General features: G+C 40.7%; 1 protein-coding gene across 2 annotated transcripts in view; it reads right to left on the minus strand.

Annotated features, from left to right (window-relative positions):
* The window catches only part of KIF5B (kinesin family member 5B), a 60450-nt gene that overhangs the window by 26145 nt on the left and 14778 nt on the right, over positions 1-19527 (minus strand). For both annotated transcript variants that reach the window (XM_074984966.1, XM_074984965.1), the window contains exons 5-14: positions 19011-19059; positions 18585-18640; positions 18414-18501; positions 16530-16654; positions 13857-13961; positions 13205-13350; positions 11915-12063; positions 8804-8997; positions 7860-7928; positions 4820-5026 (exon numbers count right to left, since the gene is read on the minus strand). In XM_074984966.1, the coding sequence (XP_074841067.1) occupies positions 4820-5026; positions 7860-7928; positions 8804-8997; positions 11915-12063; positions 13205-13350; positions 13857-13961; positions 16530-16654; positions 18414-18501; positions 18585-18640; positions 19011-19059 (1188 nt within the window). The remainder of the gene's footprint in view (positions 1-4819; positions 5027-7859; positions 7929-8803; positions 8998-11914; positions 12064-13204; positions 13351-13856; positions 13962-16529; positions 16655-18413; positions 18502-18584; positions 18641-19010; positions 19060-19527) is intronic.

Below are 19527 nucleotides of genomic sequence, written 5' to 3' on the forward strand. Positions count from 1 at the left end.
AAGAGCCTTCTGAACATACAGGACAGTGGGTGAAGTGTCTAAGTTATCTTTTTGTGCAGTGCCAATAATTTTATTTCAAAATAAGGGTATGACAATTTACAGACTGAGTTTTTGTGCATCCATATGCCAACAATAGCTAAATCCAGGCTTAGATTTAAATCAAAGAGGCCACCACATGCCAATACCAGTTAACAGCCTACTTCTTCCTTGTTTTCCAACCTTAATTTTGATAAAATCATCAAAAGCACATTTATGTTCAGTATTACAAACTTATACCAAAAGACTGGCTTTTCTACAGATAGAGGCAGACAGGCAAATTTTCCATTTCTCACAAAGGTTTGCTGCCTGGTTCTTCACCTTCTGCTTAGTATCAATACAAAGACTTGATGATTGCAGATATATATGCCTCCAAGCGTCAGTGGTAAACACTTAACACTATTGCCTCTAACATCAATGTCTTGGATGATGATGTGATTATTGATAATGGAAATCTTGCACCAGAGGTATGGTTATGTCCACATCTTACTTTGTTAGTCCTGCAAATTCTTTAAATACAGACGCAACTTCTCCTGCAAGTTACCAATATTTTAGCAGGAAGGACATTCCTAACAAATGTTACCAAACACTGCTTACTCCTGGCTTTATATCCAAAAGCATCTGAGTATTCATGGATAGAAGACATTGAACCACAGCAACAGACTCTCAAAGCAGCAGGGAAGGAGAGCCTGTGGCATCCTAAATCAAAATCTGGCTGGATAAAAATCCATGATTAAAACAAATTAAAGAAAAAACAGATTATTTTAGAATTTAAATTGGATGTTTTGATTTTTTAAAAAATACTAAATTTCTTATTTTAATTAAGTTGCAATTAAATTTCATCACAAACATGCAACACATACACAGTCTGATTAAAAATGTTTAATGGCTCTAGTCTGTCCAGCCTAACTACCAGCTCTTTCTTCTTTAAAGTTCTGGGCTTTCAATTTCTGTTTCTCAACACACTAAAAAGTAACAAATGTAAAGACAGACAGAAGAAGGTGGAGAGAATTGCTTCTGTTCTTTGGTTATGTGGTGGTAGACCTCGGGCAAGCATGGCAGAGGAGTTTGTTCAGGCACTGACTTAAAGACAGAGAGCCAGTATATATAAAAATGATAGATGCAGTACAGAAACAAACAGTGGAAATGGAGGAGTGAAAGAAAACATTCAGCAGGCACACACATACAACATACAATACAGAAATGTGCAGGAAGAGAAATCTAGAGTTCACAGTTACCACTGTCATTTTCTAAATTTTATACTACATAACACATGCCCCTTGTTTTGGAATATCATGACCACAGGCCATAATAGTGATGCCTCAAGTCTATTCCCTATTTTACTTTGTAATTCCACTTTTCCAAAGGAACCCAATTTCTATACCCCCAAAAAACACCCAGAAATGCCGGTGAGTTCAGTGCAGTTTACTGCAAAATTAAGTGTGTTCTAAGCACAGTCAGTCAATCTAAGCTTTCTTGTAGCTTGATTTAAATAATTGATTTTTGGGTGATTTAAATTGCCTCAAATTTAAAACAATCCTGAAGCGGTACTTTCTACAATTGAGGGTTCTGTCATACCTTACCAACTGACCCAGAACACACTATAAAAGCCCTTTCTGTGGGAGCCATCTCAGTTCTTGGTACCATCATACCAAAGCCATGGGGCTTTTCTGGACAATTCATCTTGATTGGGATGGCGATAGCTACCTTAATCATAGAAAGGCTGGACCACCCTGAGGAAAACTAGTAGTTCCAGCCATTCTGATGAATACACAGATGTCTAATGTTCTCGCTCCTTAAGAGCATTCACTTCATTCCAGTATCGGAGGGGTAGCCGTGTTAGTCTGGATCTGTAACAGCAACGAAGGGTCCTGTGGCACCTTACAGACTAACAGAAAAGTTTTGAGCATGAGCTTTCGTGAGCACAGACTCACTTCAGATGCAGCATCTGATGAAGTGAGTCTGTGCTCACGAAAGCTCATGCTCAAAACTTTTCTGTTAGTCTATAAGGTGCCACAGGACCCTTCATTGCTGTTACACTTCATTCCAGACAAATGTCAGTTTGCTTTAACAACATGGAAGTAACACTGCTTACACAGAGGCCAGCAATATATGGAGATATACATCTCCTAGAGCTGGAAGGGACCTCTGGAGGTCATTGAGTCCAGCCCCCTGCCCTCTTGGCAGGACCAAGCGCCATCCCTGGCATCTATTTGCCCTGATCCCTAAATGGCCTCCTCAAGGATTGAACTCACCACCCTGGGTTTAGCAGGCCAATGCTCAAACTACTGAGCTATCCCTTCCCCCGCACGGTCAAGGTAATGTTATTAATTGCTCCAAGACTCAGTGCATGTACCAAAGCCAATGAACCCAGATATTTCAGGGTTTAGAGGATACTGACCATGACTGTCTTCAGGGCAATGTTTCAGAGCAAAGACCAGGATAGATACCAAGCCTATCCTGAAGTGACCAGAAGTTTCTGGAACAAATCAAGCCTGGTTACAACGGCTAACATGTCCCACAGCCAATCAAGGATCATGAAGGACAGAAGCAATGTCTTATTTAAAAAAGATTCAGGCACCTGAGGAATCAAAGCCTTGACTGAGCAGAACTAGTGCATGGGATCCATCTATGTATTTTAAAGTGATGGGAGGGACACCAGTGCCTGCCTTGTTGGATTTATAGCATTAGTAGAGAGTCTCATTTTACTTTTAAGTCTGAAGACTGGATTTTGAAAAGGACTTGGCTAAGAACTGTAGGAAACTAGATATGCTCACTGGATCATGGCTATAACTGCTAACATATCCCACAGCCAATCGTGGATGTTTCCTAAGAATGCCACATGTAAATCATACTATTCTGTGACAGGCAGGTTAAAACTGTATTCCACACACACGCAACAGGCTCTGGCAATAAAACAATTTCCAAGTAAAGGGAAGGGGCAACAAGAGAATGTGTTTGCTACTGATAGTACAAATGTGAGGCCTGTCTTTATTGCTATGAAAAGATTTATTAAGAGTAGAATGAAACTTGGAATCCAAATAATACACTTGTATCAAGGCAAGTTTCAGAAGCCCAACAATGTTCCAATGAAATCAGCATTAATAAGCTCAACATCAGGTAAACATTGTGACACACTGTACTTCAAAGTAGCACCCACATTTACCACTGCCATACGATTACAATAAAATTTGTACAATTCATGCTAGTCAGGTGTCCTTTTATATTCTGTGGGATTGTTTGAAATATTACCGTATGTGAAGTTTGGAAGTACTGGCTTACGTTATTAAAATAGGTTGTGGTTATGAGACACTGGCCTTTCAGTGAGGACAAAAGGAGCAACTAATCACGGGCCAAACAGGTGTGGATGGACCATCAGGAAAAATACAATCTCAAAGAGTAACCTACGATATGACATATCCAACACAGAAGGCAACGGCACCCAGCTGAACCCTCTCCAACATATCAAAGATCTACAACGTGTCCTAGGATGACCAGCCCTTATTCTCACTAACATTGGGAGGCAGGCCAACCCTTGCAGACAGCCCCCAAACCTGAAACATGTACTCGCTACCAACTCCACACAGCTCATAACAGAAATATTAATCCAGGAACCAATCCCTGCCACAAACCCCAGACAACTCTCCTTGCACACTTACCCCAGTGACACCAAAGGATCTAACCACACCAGCCACAACAAGACACATTCACTTACACATTTAGTAATGTGATACATGCCATTACTTGCCAGGATGTCGTTTCTGCCATGTACATTGAGCTTTTTAAATGGCTACATGAACCCCAGGTGGCAGCCAGACATCATGGTAGCAGAAGGGGCTGGGAGCCCTTTAAACAGTAGCAATTTAAGGACTCTGGACTCAACTCCTACACCCCACTGCTATTGTGGAGTAGTTCCCTGGCAACAATTATTGCCCATCCCTTTTATATAGGCTTACTGTTGAATCCAAAAGTTTAGGATAATTACTCTAACTCCCAAGCTGGCTTGCACACAGACACAGAAGAGGGAGACCTAGAGCTTGGTTCTTTGGAGAAGTCCAAATTTAAAAATATTTTTGTGCTAGTTCTAGATTGCTCATTTAAAAGGACTTTGTACTACTTGAGTTTGATAATGCCCATCTACAGGAAGATGGAGAAGCACTTTCTATTAAAGTCATTCCAGTATCAAATAAATCTAGTTTGCCAACACCTTGTCTGCTAGCCACTCAATCTAGAAAGTCTGGGAAAACAAAAACCGGGAGCTTTTAAAATCATTCTGGAGATCAAGCACTTTTTCAGATCCATAACTGAATATACAAAATTTTAATTGGGAAATAATGTTGTCCTTTTCGACACAACAGGGCAAAAATAGATTTTTGAGAAACGTGTGCCTGCTGCAGCAAGCAAGTCCCTTATTACTCCCGAACACTTGAAGACATAACTATTTATGACTGCAGCACTAGTATTTTGTTTGTTCAAACAAATAAATCAAATCAGACCAAGGGCTTTAAATAAATATGCATCAATAAATAAATATATGCTAACTGCTATTTCAAATAAAGGCCCAGCCAGCTTTAGGCTGCTGACTGTGAACAAACACTGCCTATTTACTATCGCTAGTTACCATAGCAGAGAGATTAGAACAAGTTCTTCAAACAAGTATCCAGTAATTTACTCACTGGCACAGCAAAGAAGTGAACTGTAAATACAGAGTAAACACCGCAAAAGATAAAGAAAAGAACACACTCCAGACTGGACATTTAGTAATTGTGTCCTGATTTCCTACCGATTTCTGATTGAGTTCATCACTAAGCAGTTCATATTCTTTTGCTTTATCTTCTACTTCCTGAGATTTCTGATCATAGTTGACAGCAAGTTCCTCAAGGGCTTGTAGCACCTCTTTCACTTCTTCTTTAGAGGCATCGTTTTCAGCCTGGAGGCGATTCAGCTCATCTTGCATATTGTCTTGGTCCCGCCTGGTAGATGCTAAAAGCTACACAAATGATAAGAAATTAAACACAAGATATCACTTCAGTAGCAAGAAGAAATACATATTTGACCCCAAACATACTAAAGAATATAAAGCCTTATTTATTTGGAATTTGTACATAATATACCACCTTAGTACAGCAATCCCCCTAGTCATCCTCAGTACAACAGGATTTTAATTAACAGATGGTAAAAACTATTTGTTAATTACCATAGAGGGACAGCAGATGAAGAGCAGATTGTACATTATAGTACCTGGTCCAACTGATGAGATCTGACATTTTTATTTTACGATAACTATTACTCAAAACTTTAAGGGTGGGGAGGGGAAAGACAAGCAGGCTTGAAGTGTATATAACAGATCTTCTTAGTGCACTTTAGCAATTTCTTTAAACTCCCAACTGAACTTCAACAGGGCCAGAACTTCACCCTTTCCATATTTTCATATTTCATTGCTGAAATGCAGAATGGAGAGTTTTGAAAATATTGAAAAACTGAAGTTGAAACCATTTTTCTGAAGTTTGATAGTTTTGTCAACAAAAGTTAGCTTTCACTGACAAAAAACAGTGAAGGTGTACACACTATAATGCTCCTCCCACTGACTTAACTCTCTTGTTTATGCCAACAAAATAAAGTTACCTTGACAAGATGTGTAGAGCTTTTTGCAACCAAGTTAGATCAACACAGTGTCAGCATAGAGACACACGGCTTGCTTATGTTACCCTAAGTGGACTCAAGGTGATGCCCCACAATGCCCACCACTGCTCTAATCAGCAGGTTGAACTCTGCTGCCATGAAAATACACAGGCATGTACCACTCCCCTGCTTAAAGAACCAGAAATTTTTGAAATTTCTCTTTTTCTGCTTGCCAGGAACTATCCAATTGAGCATCTACCTGCAGCACACACACTCCCGCATGGAGTACACCAGTTACTGGATCTGCTGAGTCCTGTGGGCAGAGGAGGCTGTGCAGGTGCTTTGATTCAGCCATAGGAATTTTGATACCACAGGCTGATTGCTACTGAGATGTAGGAGAGGGAGCACAAAAGACATGCAGGAGTGTTAAGGTCGATGAACTGAAACAGGCACACAAGCTGACAAGGGAGGCCATTGCTCTGGTGAGGTGAAGACGACATGCCACTTCCAGAACAAGATGTATGCCCTCCTTAGGGCAACTTGATCGCCAAGAGTCCCAACGATAATTCAGGAGGGCTGGAGGCAGTGGATTCAATCCTGAGGCTGAAGTAGTAAAGTGACAGACCAGGAACTGGAATTTAAGAGGAAGAACACCACGAGATGGTTGTCCTGTGGTGTGTTGAACCAGGACCTCTGACTCCAGAGAGAGGTCCAGCCAGTGCCAGAATTCTGTCTCTGGAGCAAAGTTCCCTCTAATCTTTTCCACCCATGTGCAAAAAAAGGTTTTGTACGTGCAACACAACAACATGTATGACTGTGCAATCACCATTTGAATTTCTCCTGATTTCACAAGCACACAAGCTTACAGGGACCACTGTTCTGGAGTGCCTGAAGCAGAGGATGTGAGCTCTGGTAAGTAAACGTTTTGCTTCGATATTTGTAGAGTGAGAAGCAATTGAGTTCCCATATACTTTGCTATATGGTAGAAGAGGGATGAAGGACAAAAAATTAACAAATGAGCCTACACAGAAGAGGCCTGAGAGAAAAGCCTGTTAACGTACACCAGCATGTCTCAAGACTCCTCTGGATAGATCTCTAGGAAACTTTCCTGTAGATACTTTGCAATTCTCTGATGACGGTTTATTGGCAGAGTTACCTCATTTCTTTCCTTGCTCTCTCCCAATCATAAGAAATTCTCTCTGCTGAGCAGGATACAGACCAGGTCTGAAGCCACATGCAAGCAGGAAATGCACTAAGGTATCCTGGGTTATCCTTAAAACATACCAGGTTTGATTACCCCAGCCTGAGGGAAAGGGTGCCAATATTCAGAACGTTCTCCCTAACTGTATGTACTGACCCCCTTCACAAACCACCCAGGCCTCCTGCTTCTTCTTGCTCATTACCCTTCCCAGACCAGTCATCTAGACACCCACACATCCCATTCACCACATCTGGGACTCTCACCAAATTATAAAAAACAAACGTGTAACTTTTGTGATTCATGATTAAAGCCAGCACATTCATAGAACTGTTTGGGGTGCCCCTCCATCCCCATCACTGCATTTTGAGGGGCTCCCATGGGGCCCACCAGGGCCTGGAAGATTACTAGGGAGGCCTAGCACCAGCAGCTGTGGTTGGGTCTGCCCTTGCACTTGCCAGCAGCAGTGGGAGTGACGGGAAGTGGCATGCCCAGCCCAGCCCAGCCCGCTCCTCTCCACCATCTCTTAAACTGGGTCACTGCGCTTCTCTGCAGCTACGGGAAGCCTGACCTCACCCACTGCACTCCCCCAAGTGACGCAGCTAGGAGCCAGGCACAGGGGAGCACAGCTGGCTACAATCCAGTCACACTGCTTTCCACTGCCATGGCCCCCTGGTAATCCTCAAGTTGAACCATTTGTGTAAGGAGGGTTTGGGGAAAAGAGAGTAAAGGGAACACAAGTTGGGCATGAAGAGGTGGGGCGGAGCCTCAGCACTCCATCCCTGTAGATACCTTCTCCCCTTCACTTTGCTTCTGAGATGCAAAGCACAGACGGCTGAAGTGACCATCAGAATGTTTCTTCTCACTGAGGTCAACAGGTTAATTTTCCTACCCAGTTTACTAAAAAAAATAGCTATGACTTTAAGTGTTTGTTTTCTGCATTATCCCCAATTACTGTCTGTGTCAATTGAAAAATCCAGAACAAATCAATAATGAAACTCACCTCTTCCTGATCCAACATTTGTGTCTTTAACTTTTCTACTAGCTGGCTCTGCTGATTGATTTCTTCATCCTGCAGTTAAAACCAGAAACCCATTGAACAGTCTGAACAAACAAAACTTCTAAATACATATTAGAAGTCAGTTGATCGTTAACCTTTCAATTTTTGGAAACAATTATCAAACAAATACAAGACCAATAAGTTCACTGACTGAAAATGAATATGAAAATAATAAGCAGGCTTCTACCCTTAACCGTATATACAGCAATTTACCTTGCACCCAACAGTAAAACCCTACACCTGTGCATGTCCTATCTTCTCTGAGTTCAAGAATTAGCATATGTTTCCTCCCTAACTCCGAAGCAAAATACTTGGGATGAAAAGTCTCCTAGCTTCACAGAAATTCATTAATGCAAAGTTATTTAGCAATAGTGTTTCAGTTTAAGACACATAATCAAGTGGCACATTTTGTAAAAGTATACAAATGGACAAATAAGCAACATCTTAGCTTTTCCCAAACAAATTACTCAAATCAACGTTAAATTGCACACAGTATCCTTTGCCCCACACTTAGCACTACATCACCACAGACATATAACTAATAAAGAGCATTCCACCTAGCTAAATGTATAACATTCTACAAAAACCACTCGGATTACAATCATCCTCCATTTTATTTCCTATGGTCTGACAGCTTTGTTTGTTTCTTTATAGCCTTTCAATCTCCACCTTCTGCAGAAACTAGCAAGGAGTGATGCCAATTAGTTCCAAATGAGGCGGCTTATGTATAACCCATAAAAACTGCAGTGAGACAGTGTTAAATGGACTGAGAATACCCACCATGATCATTTACACTAGCAAATGAAGATTAGCCTGAATTAAGTATTAATTACTATAGCTCCAAACATACTTACCAAGAGGTATTATAGTTAGCAAAAATTATATACCTTGTCATCAAGTTGTTTGTATAATTTAGCAATTTCTTCTTCACACTTTCTTCTTTCAGCATCAGTAAAATTACCAGTCACACCAATTGTAGCAGCTGGTTTATCATTATTGATAGGAACATCCTTATCCACTGCAAAAGCTTCCAAGTTGGCTTTCTCTTTGTCAAACCGCTCATCAACTGGTACAGTCTCCCCTTAAGGAAAAAGATTTTTAGATATGTTCTCTTATTATTGTTAGTTGTAGAAATGCCTTTCGAGGCAAAACAGTGAAAAGTTGCGTGTTAGATAATCTATAGGAATGATAGATATTAAATGATTAAAATATTTCAGAGCATTTAAAGGCCTTTGTTACACAGGAAAACAGAGTTGATGAGCTAAAGGGTCTTTTCTAGTCTTAAATTTCACCCAGTTAATTATTGAGCCCCATAACTCCTATGTTTGATTAAGTATAACTTGTTTGACCCTGTCACTATCATTTTGCCAGTCTGTGTTATTTTCAAGTTTTAATCAACAGTTATTGTATATTTACAGTATAGGATTGTTACCCAGCCCTTTAATAACCAAGTTTTTGGTATAACTGGCATCTGCCTTAGATGGCAATACAATTACTCTCTGGTTAATCCAGGATGGCAACCCCCTGTGGATAGGTAGACTGGCAGGAGCCAGTGGATGGACAGGCTAGTGAACACAGGGTCAACAGACAGCAGCCTGGACAGAGCGGATGGTAGAAGGGCCAGCAGCCTGAGCAGGGTAGGCAGCAGCCCAAAGCCCAGCTGGGGATGGTGGTAGCAGGGCTAGCAGCCCAGAGCCCAGCCAGGACAGGCATCCTGAGCTGGCCAGTGGCTGGGGGCCAGCAGCCTGGCTGAGACTGATGGCAGGGAGGCTGACAGACTGAGCTCAAGGAACTGGCACATTTGATTAACTCGCAATCCCCATTCCTCATGCATGCTGGATGACAAAACTTGCAGTGTCCTTCAATTGATAAACACATTAAATAGTATCAACTATTTATATTGTATTAATCCCTAGGCCTCTCATCTAAACAAATTCCCTATAAGCTATGTGGCAACACATCAGACTCTAAAGGGCAGGGGCTGTCATTGCTAAGACGGGACTGGGGGGGACAAGGGAAATCAGAGGGAAATCCAAGGGCAGCCTACACTACAAAACCCTCACCCCCAGCTATATCCCAGAGCCTGCATCCCCAGCTACAGTCCTCACTCCTCTGCACTCCAACCCTCTGTCCTAGTCCTTTGTCACCTCTCACACCCCAAACTCCTGATCCCCGGGGCCTACCTCAGAGCCAGCCAGAGCCCTCAGTCCCCACCATATCTAACCTCTGCCCCATTACAACACCTCCACCCACAAGCCTAACCTCTCTGCCACAGGTCACCTCCATATTGGTAAACATAAGATTCATTCCACACATGCATATAAAATAAAGGGAACATCAATTGGTAGGAGGCAGCAACTTGCCACTTAATCCATTTAATTTGTGCTTTAATATTGCAAAGTGGTAATTTTTAATCAGACTTTTGCGAGTACTTAGTCATGTATGCAATTACTTTTACCAGTCAAAATTGCAAGTCTCAAAGAATAAAGCAGGTTTGTTTATTTGAAGCTGTTTTGAGTGGCAGTAATTATATTCCTATCCTACAATAGAATAATGTTAATATTATGAAAACTATCTTGCCATCCCCAGAGGGGTTTTCCAAAAAAAAAAAAAAACAAAAAAAAAAAAAACCACACACAACTTTCCAAGATTCCACTTTCCATGATCCCACAAGTGCTTACCACAAAGCACAAAACACTAGCGTGCATTTACTTTAAACAGACACACTTCTCATACAATTTAATATATTTGAAAAATACAACAGCTTAATATTTTCCTATTAATTGAACACAACACAGTTCTTCTGTATTTACTTTGTTTTGCTGCTGAAGTAAAAATTGAAAGCTATCATCGTCCCATCTGGAATATGAAGAAATCTTAGTCACGTTTCAGTAGTTAAATAAATTTCTGGAAATACACATCTCAGAGATGGAAAGAACACTGGGAGGTCATCGAGTCCAGTTCCCCTGCTGTCTTGGGAGGGCCAACCACCATCCCCCGGCTTTTTTTTTTTTAAACCTATTTTTCCCCAGATCCCTCAATGGTCCCCTCAAGGATTGAACTCACAACCCTGGGTTTAACAGGTCAATGCTGAAACTGCTGAGCTACTGCAGTAACAATTTTAAAAAGAGTAATGAGTACCACAGATCCTCAAAGATATGCTACTTTAATAGCATGTTTCAAGACTATGCAACCCTAGTTTTCACAAGCCATGAACATGCCTGTAAAAGTTCTCCCAGTTAAAAATGTTAGTCTTATAACACTTGAATTGAACTGGAAAAATAGATTTTGTCAATGTCTATGTTATACAAGGATAAAAATAGTTTGCATCATTTAGACACTTGTAGATTCCACAGCTAACAATATATTAGATAATTTTTCAAATAAGTCAGTTAATAGGTCTTCTCTCAGACCCAAAAAATATAAAACTACAACTAAGTATCACTGTGTTTATAACAAGCCATAAAATGCAAAAATGACGATAAGACTTCAGACTAATACTGCAGTTTATGGATTTATCAGTTTCTGATATATACATTTTTAAAAATTTACATTACAAGTATGCAAAGATTTCAAGGCCAGAAGGGACTATGATGATAATCTAGTCGAGGGTGGCCAAACATACTGACCCTCAAAGCCACAAACAATAAATCTGTGCAAATTGGAGAGTCAGAAGACACAATCTGCCCAGCAAGGCTTCTTCCCAGATGCCCTCCCCCATGAGCCTAAAGCCTTGAGATGCTCCCTCCCACAGGGCAGAAGCACCTAGCCCCATCACCTCACTGCAGGGCAGAAGCCCTGAGCCTTCCCCACTTCCTATCCCAGTCTGATAGCTGGATGGGAGGAGAGTGAGGGAAGAGGCTCCACAAGCCACACGAACTGTAAAAGAGCTGCATGTGGCTCTCAAACCATAGTTTGGCCACATCCAAACTAGTGTGACTAATGCAACTATCTTCAATAACCTACACTTCACGCAACAAAAAAAATTAGTATCTTACCGTTGCGCCATCTGTTGAGCTCATTTTCAAGCCACTGTATTGTGTTACGCAGTGTCTTGTTTTTCTCTTTTTCTTTTTCATACTTCTTTTTCCACTGTTCTGCAGTGAGTTCCACATTGACACAGACTGTGTTCTTTATAGTCTTAGCTCTAGACAGAAAGATCAGAAAATTAGCCATGCTGAACAAGTCTGATATGGAGATTCCAGCATATGTACATCTTGGTCAGATTATCTATTCAACAGTTGCAATATTGTGCCTGACTGTTCCCTTCATTCCAGAGAAAGCATTCAATAACTGCGATAACTACACAATAAATTAAAAGTTAAGCAGGTAAGTCATTAAACATCCAGTCTACACTGAACTAACCTAACCAGTTCTCCTTCTAAACTACAACCATCTTCCTTGCAATCACCTATATAGGAGGTGAGCAAGATCCAGCCCACCAAGCCTTTTATCTGGCCCACGGCCAGCCCTATGACTGCAGAGCGGTGAGGGTTGTGAGTGTTGTGTCCACCCCACCAAAATCTCACACCTCTTATTAGCCAGTGTCATGTGCTGCTCCTACCTCCAGCAAAGTCTTTCAGTACTTATTGCCCAGAAATTTGGCCAACAGAAGCTGAGAGATTTTCCTGGTGGTGGGGGCAGTTCAGCAAAATTTACCAGCTCCCATTGACTGGTTTCCAGTCAGTAAGAGTTGAGAGATTTAGCTGGGGGTGGAGGTAGTGTAGCACATCACAGTTCCCTCCCAGATCCTGCACATGATCCTACTCCCCTGCCCCAGGCTAGAATACTGTCCTGCAGCTATAACTCCTCCTGGAACCTGCACCCTAATATCTTTCAACTCAACTCCCTCTCCTGTATCTCAGTACCCTACACCTGGATCCCTTCTGCACCCAGCCTCCATCTCAGACCCTGCACTCCTTCTAGAGAAAAGTGCGGCCCTTGACCCTTTGCCAAAATCTTGGCATGCCCCCCCATTAAAAACTGCCCACTCCAATCTATGAACTCTATGGGTTCAACAATTGGGGTGGGGGGAGGCCGCGGGACGGCGGGGGGGCAGGCTTAACTTCAAAGATAGTTACAGTGCCACACAGATGCAGATTTTAATTCTGTAAATTCTATGTAAGTGTCAACTTTTGACGAATTACTAATATGGAGTGAACAAAAGGGAACAGTAGGGTTTAAACTGACTTGAGGAAAGGATACATGCCCCGACAAACTACTCGAAACACTCAGAGTCCTAGTTTAGGTAACCTCTTCCTACAAACATTTTTAACTTCGTTACTTACCTTTGACCAAATAAGAGTGTAGATTTAGTTTCAGACTCATTGTATGATGACGGAGAGCAGCAAATTACAATAGTGGTTCTGCAGTTACCACCCAATGAATCCTGAAGGATTCTGGTCATTTTACTGTCACGATATGGAACATAAGTCTGGAATAAATAAGTGTATATCTTAGCATATGTTTAAAGAAGCTAGAGTTGATCAACTTAAATATCTGGTTTGTTCAACAAGGATCTGCACTCAATTCAGCTAAGACTAATACACAACCACGAAAGATAGCAAAGACGTTCTCCTCAGGTTCTTAAACAATGCTCATCACAGTGGTACAAGCACAAATCTTACAAATAAGAGTCTTATACCCAGGCGTTTGTACCTTTAAAAGGTAGAGAAAACGTCCATGAAGGCTATCTTTAGATGTTGTATAACCTTATTTAAAATTCTGCTTTGCACAGCAAGATTGACACTAACAGACATTGCATGTTGCAGTGCAGTGATACAAATGGTTGAGATTTTTAATGCAGTGCATGTGGAGATATGTGGTTAAATCCCAGGCACTGCCTTGGGAATCTCAGCCTATCCTCCCTTGGTACTGTTACATCCCTATTGTTTCTCTTTCTGTACTTGGGGGGGGTGCGGGGGGAGAAAAAGCCCTTACACTACTTTCAGCCAAAGCAGAGATGACGTTTCCAAGAGCTGAGAGTGATTTGTTGATATTCTTAGCTTCATCCAGGACAGCACCTTCTGCTCCAGTTTTACTAACCTAAAAAAGATAGAATAAAAGTAACCACCCTAAAAAGCACGTTTCAGATTAAGTGTTTATTAAAAACAAGCCTGAACAGCTTGTTCCTTTTAAAAGCCAAGTGTCACTGTTGGAACCTTAACTGGTAAAGACAACTGGGAAAATGGATTCTCTTCCTCACTTCACATTACCTTAGGAAAAATTCTGATTTCTCCACTGAAAAACAAAATGTTTTCTAATAAGACCAGTCAGTTTTTCCCCAATTATAATCATAAATTTCACAAGGAAAGCAGACAATTCCTATGAAAAAATAACTTAGTTCAAAACCCAATGTGGGTGAAAAGTTTGACCAACTGTACTCACTAGTCATTAAAACAGAAGAATGGAATGCAAATCAGTTATGTATAAGGCTAAGATAGCATCATGGTTATTTTTAGTAAAAGTTCCAGGCAAATCGTGGGCAATAATCAAAAATTCACAAATATTCATGACCTGTCTCTGACTTTTATTAAAAGTAACTACGACAAAATGGGAAAGGAGGACGGTCCAGAGCCCATCAGTACTGGGACTCCCACCCACAGTAGCTAGGAGGGCAGGGTGCCTCCTAGTCTTGGCAGCAGCTTAGAGCTGTCTGCCCCAGCAAACTGCAGGGGTTGCTCCATCGGATGACCTCTCCAGCACTGCTGCTCAGGGGCTAAAGCAAAATGTCATGGGAGGTCTCTGGCAATTACCTATCCTATGATTTCCATCGCCTCTGTGGCAAAAACCTCAGCCTTATTCATAGGCAAAAGCAGAAATTTTAAGTTATGACTCCTATACCAACTAATTCAATAGTCAGTGAAGTCAAGCAGAAACTTTACCATCTCAATGAAGAAAGACGATATGGGCTATATTCAGAAATAGCTTTTGCTACAAAAAACCTTAAGACACTTCAAAGTCAACAGGAGCTGAGGAAATTCCCGTGGAAAGATACTGCAACCTCACATCCCTCAGAACATACCTGAGGGTCATGGAAAAAGATGGAATAGTCTCAACAGGAAGAGTGACCTGTTCCTGCTAACACTTGTCCCCAGGTCTACTGCCCTGCTTGGCTCCACAGTTCTATGATCTGTATCACCCCTTCCAAATCTACACTGAAAGAATTTTGAACATACATTTTATTTTGTTAATGTAAACAAGAGTTAAGTGAAAAAACAAAACTAGCCACATGTGGTTATTTGGCTGGTTGAGCACGGCTATTGGTTCAAACAATGTATTTTCAGAATAATGTAGCTAGTTTAGTATAACCGTGGCCACTATAATAGCTACCACTTCAAAACTGGTGGGTGCACAACTTGTGGGAAAACTGTGGTCTCTAGCTACTTTTAGAAACCAGCTGAATACAGAAGGGGATTCAACAACATGGCTAGTTTTTTAACCTTTTTTTGTAGATCAAGTTTTTCTAAACTTCTTGCCATTTTTGCTGCACTCCTCTGGACATATACTAAAAATAGGATCAGGCCTGGAAAATGCCTTCCTGTCATTGCATGACTCCAGAGAGGCAAGAGAAAAGTTCTGACAAAGAAACCTTTAAAACCAGGTCTTTGTATACTGTAAACAAGTGATGTCATTGCTGGGTATTGTACCTTAACTAAAGCCAGATGAAGCAGTTCAGGGCTGAAACCTGCTCTCTTCAAGGTTTTCTCATCTCATTGTCATATTTTCTCCTAGTTACAGGAATAAGGATTTATTTTCAAAACAAACTAATACAACTATTTACTTACTGCACCTGGTGGATACACAACTTGTTTTTTTAAAAAAGGCTACCTTAAGATTTGGTTTCAGGTAATGCTGGTATTTCAAGGGTCATTATAAATTTAAAAGACAATCCCCCTTTCTCAATCTCTCTCTCTCTTTTTTTTTTTTCCCCCAGTCAAATGTTTTCCACCTACCCAAACTCACTTTAAAACCACAGTTCACTCAGGACTAATGTGCGCCTCCAGGGAGACAAACAGGACCCCTCCCCACACCCTCCGTAAATAGAGAGCTCACAATACTGGCGGAGTGGTGAACAAAATGACTCCACTTCATTCTGTTAATAAAAATAAGGAAGAAGATTCCATACAGCAGCCTTGTCTCAGAAATAAGGTTTCTGACATCATTTCCAATCAACATAATCACCAGCTAGGACAGCACTAACATAAGCAACCACAACCTATGCTGTATCCACACTGACACCCGTTCCACAACAAACTTCCGTTCTATTCCAATATAGAACCAATCACAACCGGCAACTCTAGACTGTCATAGCACATTTAAATGGGGACAATAAACTTCAATCTACCTTTTTAATGCTTAAAAAAAAAAAATCACTACACATTTTACCAAATTCCAGCATTTCTGTCAATATTGGGTATATCAAACTAGCCTGCATTGGAGTTGAGGTTTCACGTGAGGGCTGAAGTTGAAAACAGTCACGAAGCTGACTGAGGAATCAGTATCATAATTTGCGTGTTCTTAGGAAGCGATACTTGAACAATGCAAGCTCCATGTTAAACAAGGTTATGTATAGGTCTTAAGTTTTCAAATATATAGTAAAGGAAAAGTTACCTTTTCACTACCTGCCAAGTCCACAAGGTAAAGTTTCCCACTCAGTTTCTGTTCTGTTTGAGTGTTTTCTTGTTTTACATTAATAAGGAAGATACTATGACTTCGAGAGCTGTGTTCATTCATGTCTATAACAGAAATGTTTAAAGATTTAAGATAAATTTGCTTATACAATAAATCTGCCCTAATAACTATTCTAACCTGAAGTTGACTGGGCATTGAGTATACTAATATGAACCTCTATCAGTGAACAAATAGATCTAGAAATAACTTTACAGAAGTTTGATGAATACAGCATATTTAAATTAAAGCAGGCAAATAAAGGCTCAATCCCATCTTACTCAACAGATTGCCACCTTGTTTCCTACATGTCTATTAATAAAATGTGAAGTATACTGATAAAGCTTACTAGTCTGTCCTTTTCATAGAATCACAGAATTCTTTTCTTGTGGTCTTCGTGGATTTTTGGAATTTATTTGCCAATTTTTCCCCCCAAAGCTGGGTGCTTACTGACCCAATCTGTAGCTTTTCATTTAGAAAATGCAGTAAAAGCTGATAATTCAGCTCTTTACCAACTGGAAAGCTCTGTAACAGTGATTCCCACCCTTTTCAGTAACACAGCACACTTCAAGGAGACAGACAATTCCACAGCACACCCACTTTTTTCAGCTGACTTGATTGCTCATAAATATCACATTTACTTACATTTACGATGGTTACAGCCTGACTAGAAAGGTTTGCAACATAGTCATGCATACAACAAATTAACAAGGATGAAATGCATTAATGTTTCAAATCCACTACAGAATACATCATCCTGGACAGTGAGCACAGAAATTCTCAAACCTGCTGAGCGCCATGCTAGGGATGTTAACTAAACAAGTGACCACTGAAAGCAGGCTCCCCTCCCCGCCAGCCTGTTGGAGCCAGGACATGGCATTTAAACATGTCCCAGTTCCAACTGGCTCCTGCCCTCCCTCCCACTTACCACAGCAGGTAGTGGCAGGGCAGGTGGGCTCCCACCAGCTCATTCAGGCCCAAAAGCAGCTTTCCAGCTGCCTCTCCGAGCAAATGCGTTTCTGCAAGGTTGGCATTTCCCCTCACAGTGGCTCTCAGGGAAGGAAGAACTGATGAACCCTGTGCCGTCTGAGAGTCAGGTAGCCTTGCTGCTTGAGCCCCAGCTGACACTGGGTCATCATATTTTTGTTTATATTATCTTCTTTTCTGCCTCTGTTCTGTCTCTACAGCAGAATTTTCTGTTTGTCCTGTTTTTGCCTTCTTCATTTTGTAACTGTCCCTCCCTGTGTCCCACTTGGTAGATGGCTACATATTGTTTTCAGTGAGAGAGTCCACTGACAGCTCCAAAGACACAATGCACATACTTTCATAACTTAGTGGAGCAGCACAGGACCAAAGAAAGAACTTTGGGACTATGGGACACCACCTGAATCTGCAGACAGATAAATCTGACCATCTGGTGATCAGCTCTGTTACTGACCACTGCAGTACTAGAGACAAAAAAAAGCAGGTGTCTTCATGAGACACAGATTGCTTTACTTACAGATACAGGAGATCATTCATTGGGTGGGAGGCATAAATCTGTGATCATGAACTTTCATCACCCCATACTTGTGCACTGCCCTTACTCCAAGAGGCATATGCAACCTCAGGCTGAGAAACACTGCCCTAGCAACAGGAGATTAGATGAAGGGGACACAAATTTTAAGTACATCAAGATCGTTTTACTTGTCTTACCCTACTACTGCCTTCCCCAAAGTGACACTGACGTCAATCTTTTAAACAATTAGAATAATTCGCCTACAGTTTGGACATCTCATGTACAAAATGAATTACAAGAATGCCCTGGGGCGGGGGGGGAACACTTACTTGTAACTGCTACATGTCTGTTAGATTTTCCTTCATCTATAGTATCCATAACTTCATCCGGACTACATACAAAACGTTCAGTGCATCCCTTTAAAATTGACAAAACATGGGTAAGTGATATACACCAGAGAAAAGATAGGTTACTTCAATAGTGTATCACTTATATTTTACCTTTACATATGGAACTCTGTTTTTGTCCTCATGAACAGAAAGATTGGTCTTTGAAACTGGAAGAAATAAAATTGACAGATATTTAATGTATGGTGAATGAGCTGTTTGCAGTATATGTCCCAAGGGGGAAAGAAACATTTCCCATGGTATACCATGCAATTCTTATATTCTAATCTCTGAACGTGGATTTATACAAAATGGTCATTAGAGAAGCCCAAATGCCATGATATATTTTAGTCAGAAAAGGCTAAGCAATTCGTAACTTTACAACTATAAGATTCTCAAAAAACACCAAAAGACTATGTTTAAAATTGCCATTTACAACATATCAATACACTATATAACTATCCTAATCTCATGAATTTTTCCCCTTCTTTGCCATGTAACAAGCTGCTACCCCAAACCATATGAAAGGCACACACTTACCATCTAAAAGGTCCCTTATTTTATCCAAGTATATTTCAAAATATGACACCTAATAAAAAAGATGCAGCATTAAATTACAATAATTCATAGATTTTAAGAAACAAGAGGCCACTTAATAATTTAGTCTGACCTCCTCCCTAACACAGGTGACCTTCTTCCAATGATTCCCGCATCTAGTTCAAGAACTTGTGGTTGAACCAAAGCATCTCTATCAGAAAGACATTAATGAAGATTTCAAGTGATGTAGAATCTACCACAACCACTATCCAAGTTACCAAAGGATAATCACCCTCACTAGTAAAGATGAGCATGTTACTGTCAATGAATTTCCTATTAATGAAAAACAGGGATTCCCAACCTCTGAGCAAACTGTCTTGGGATTCATAGCTTCCAAATTAAATGGGGACTTACAAATGCACCAACCCCCTCCTTGCCTCAAGTTTTAGCTATGAACTACTTTAAGTTTAAAATCAGATGAAACTTTATTTCAATAGTACTTCAAAAACCAAAAAAGTTA

The sequence above is a fragment of the Carettochelys insculpta genome, chromosome 2 (assembly GCF_033958435.1).
Source record: "Carettochelys insculpta isolate YL-2023 chromosome 2, ASM3395843v1, whole genome shotgun sequence".
Classification (NCBI taxonomy): Eukaryota; Metazoa; Chordata; order Testudines; family Carettochelyidae; genus Carettochelys; species Carettochelys insculpta.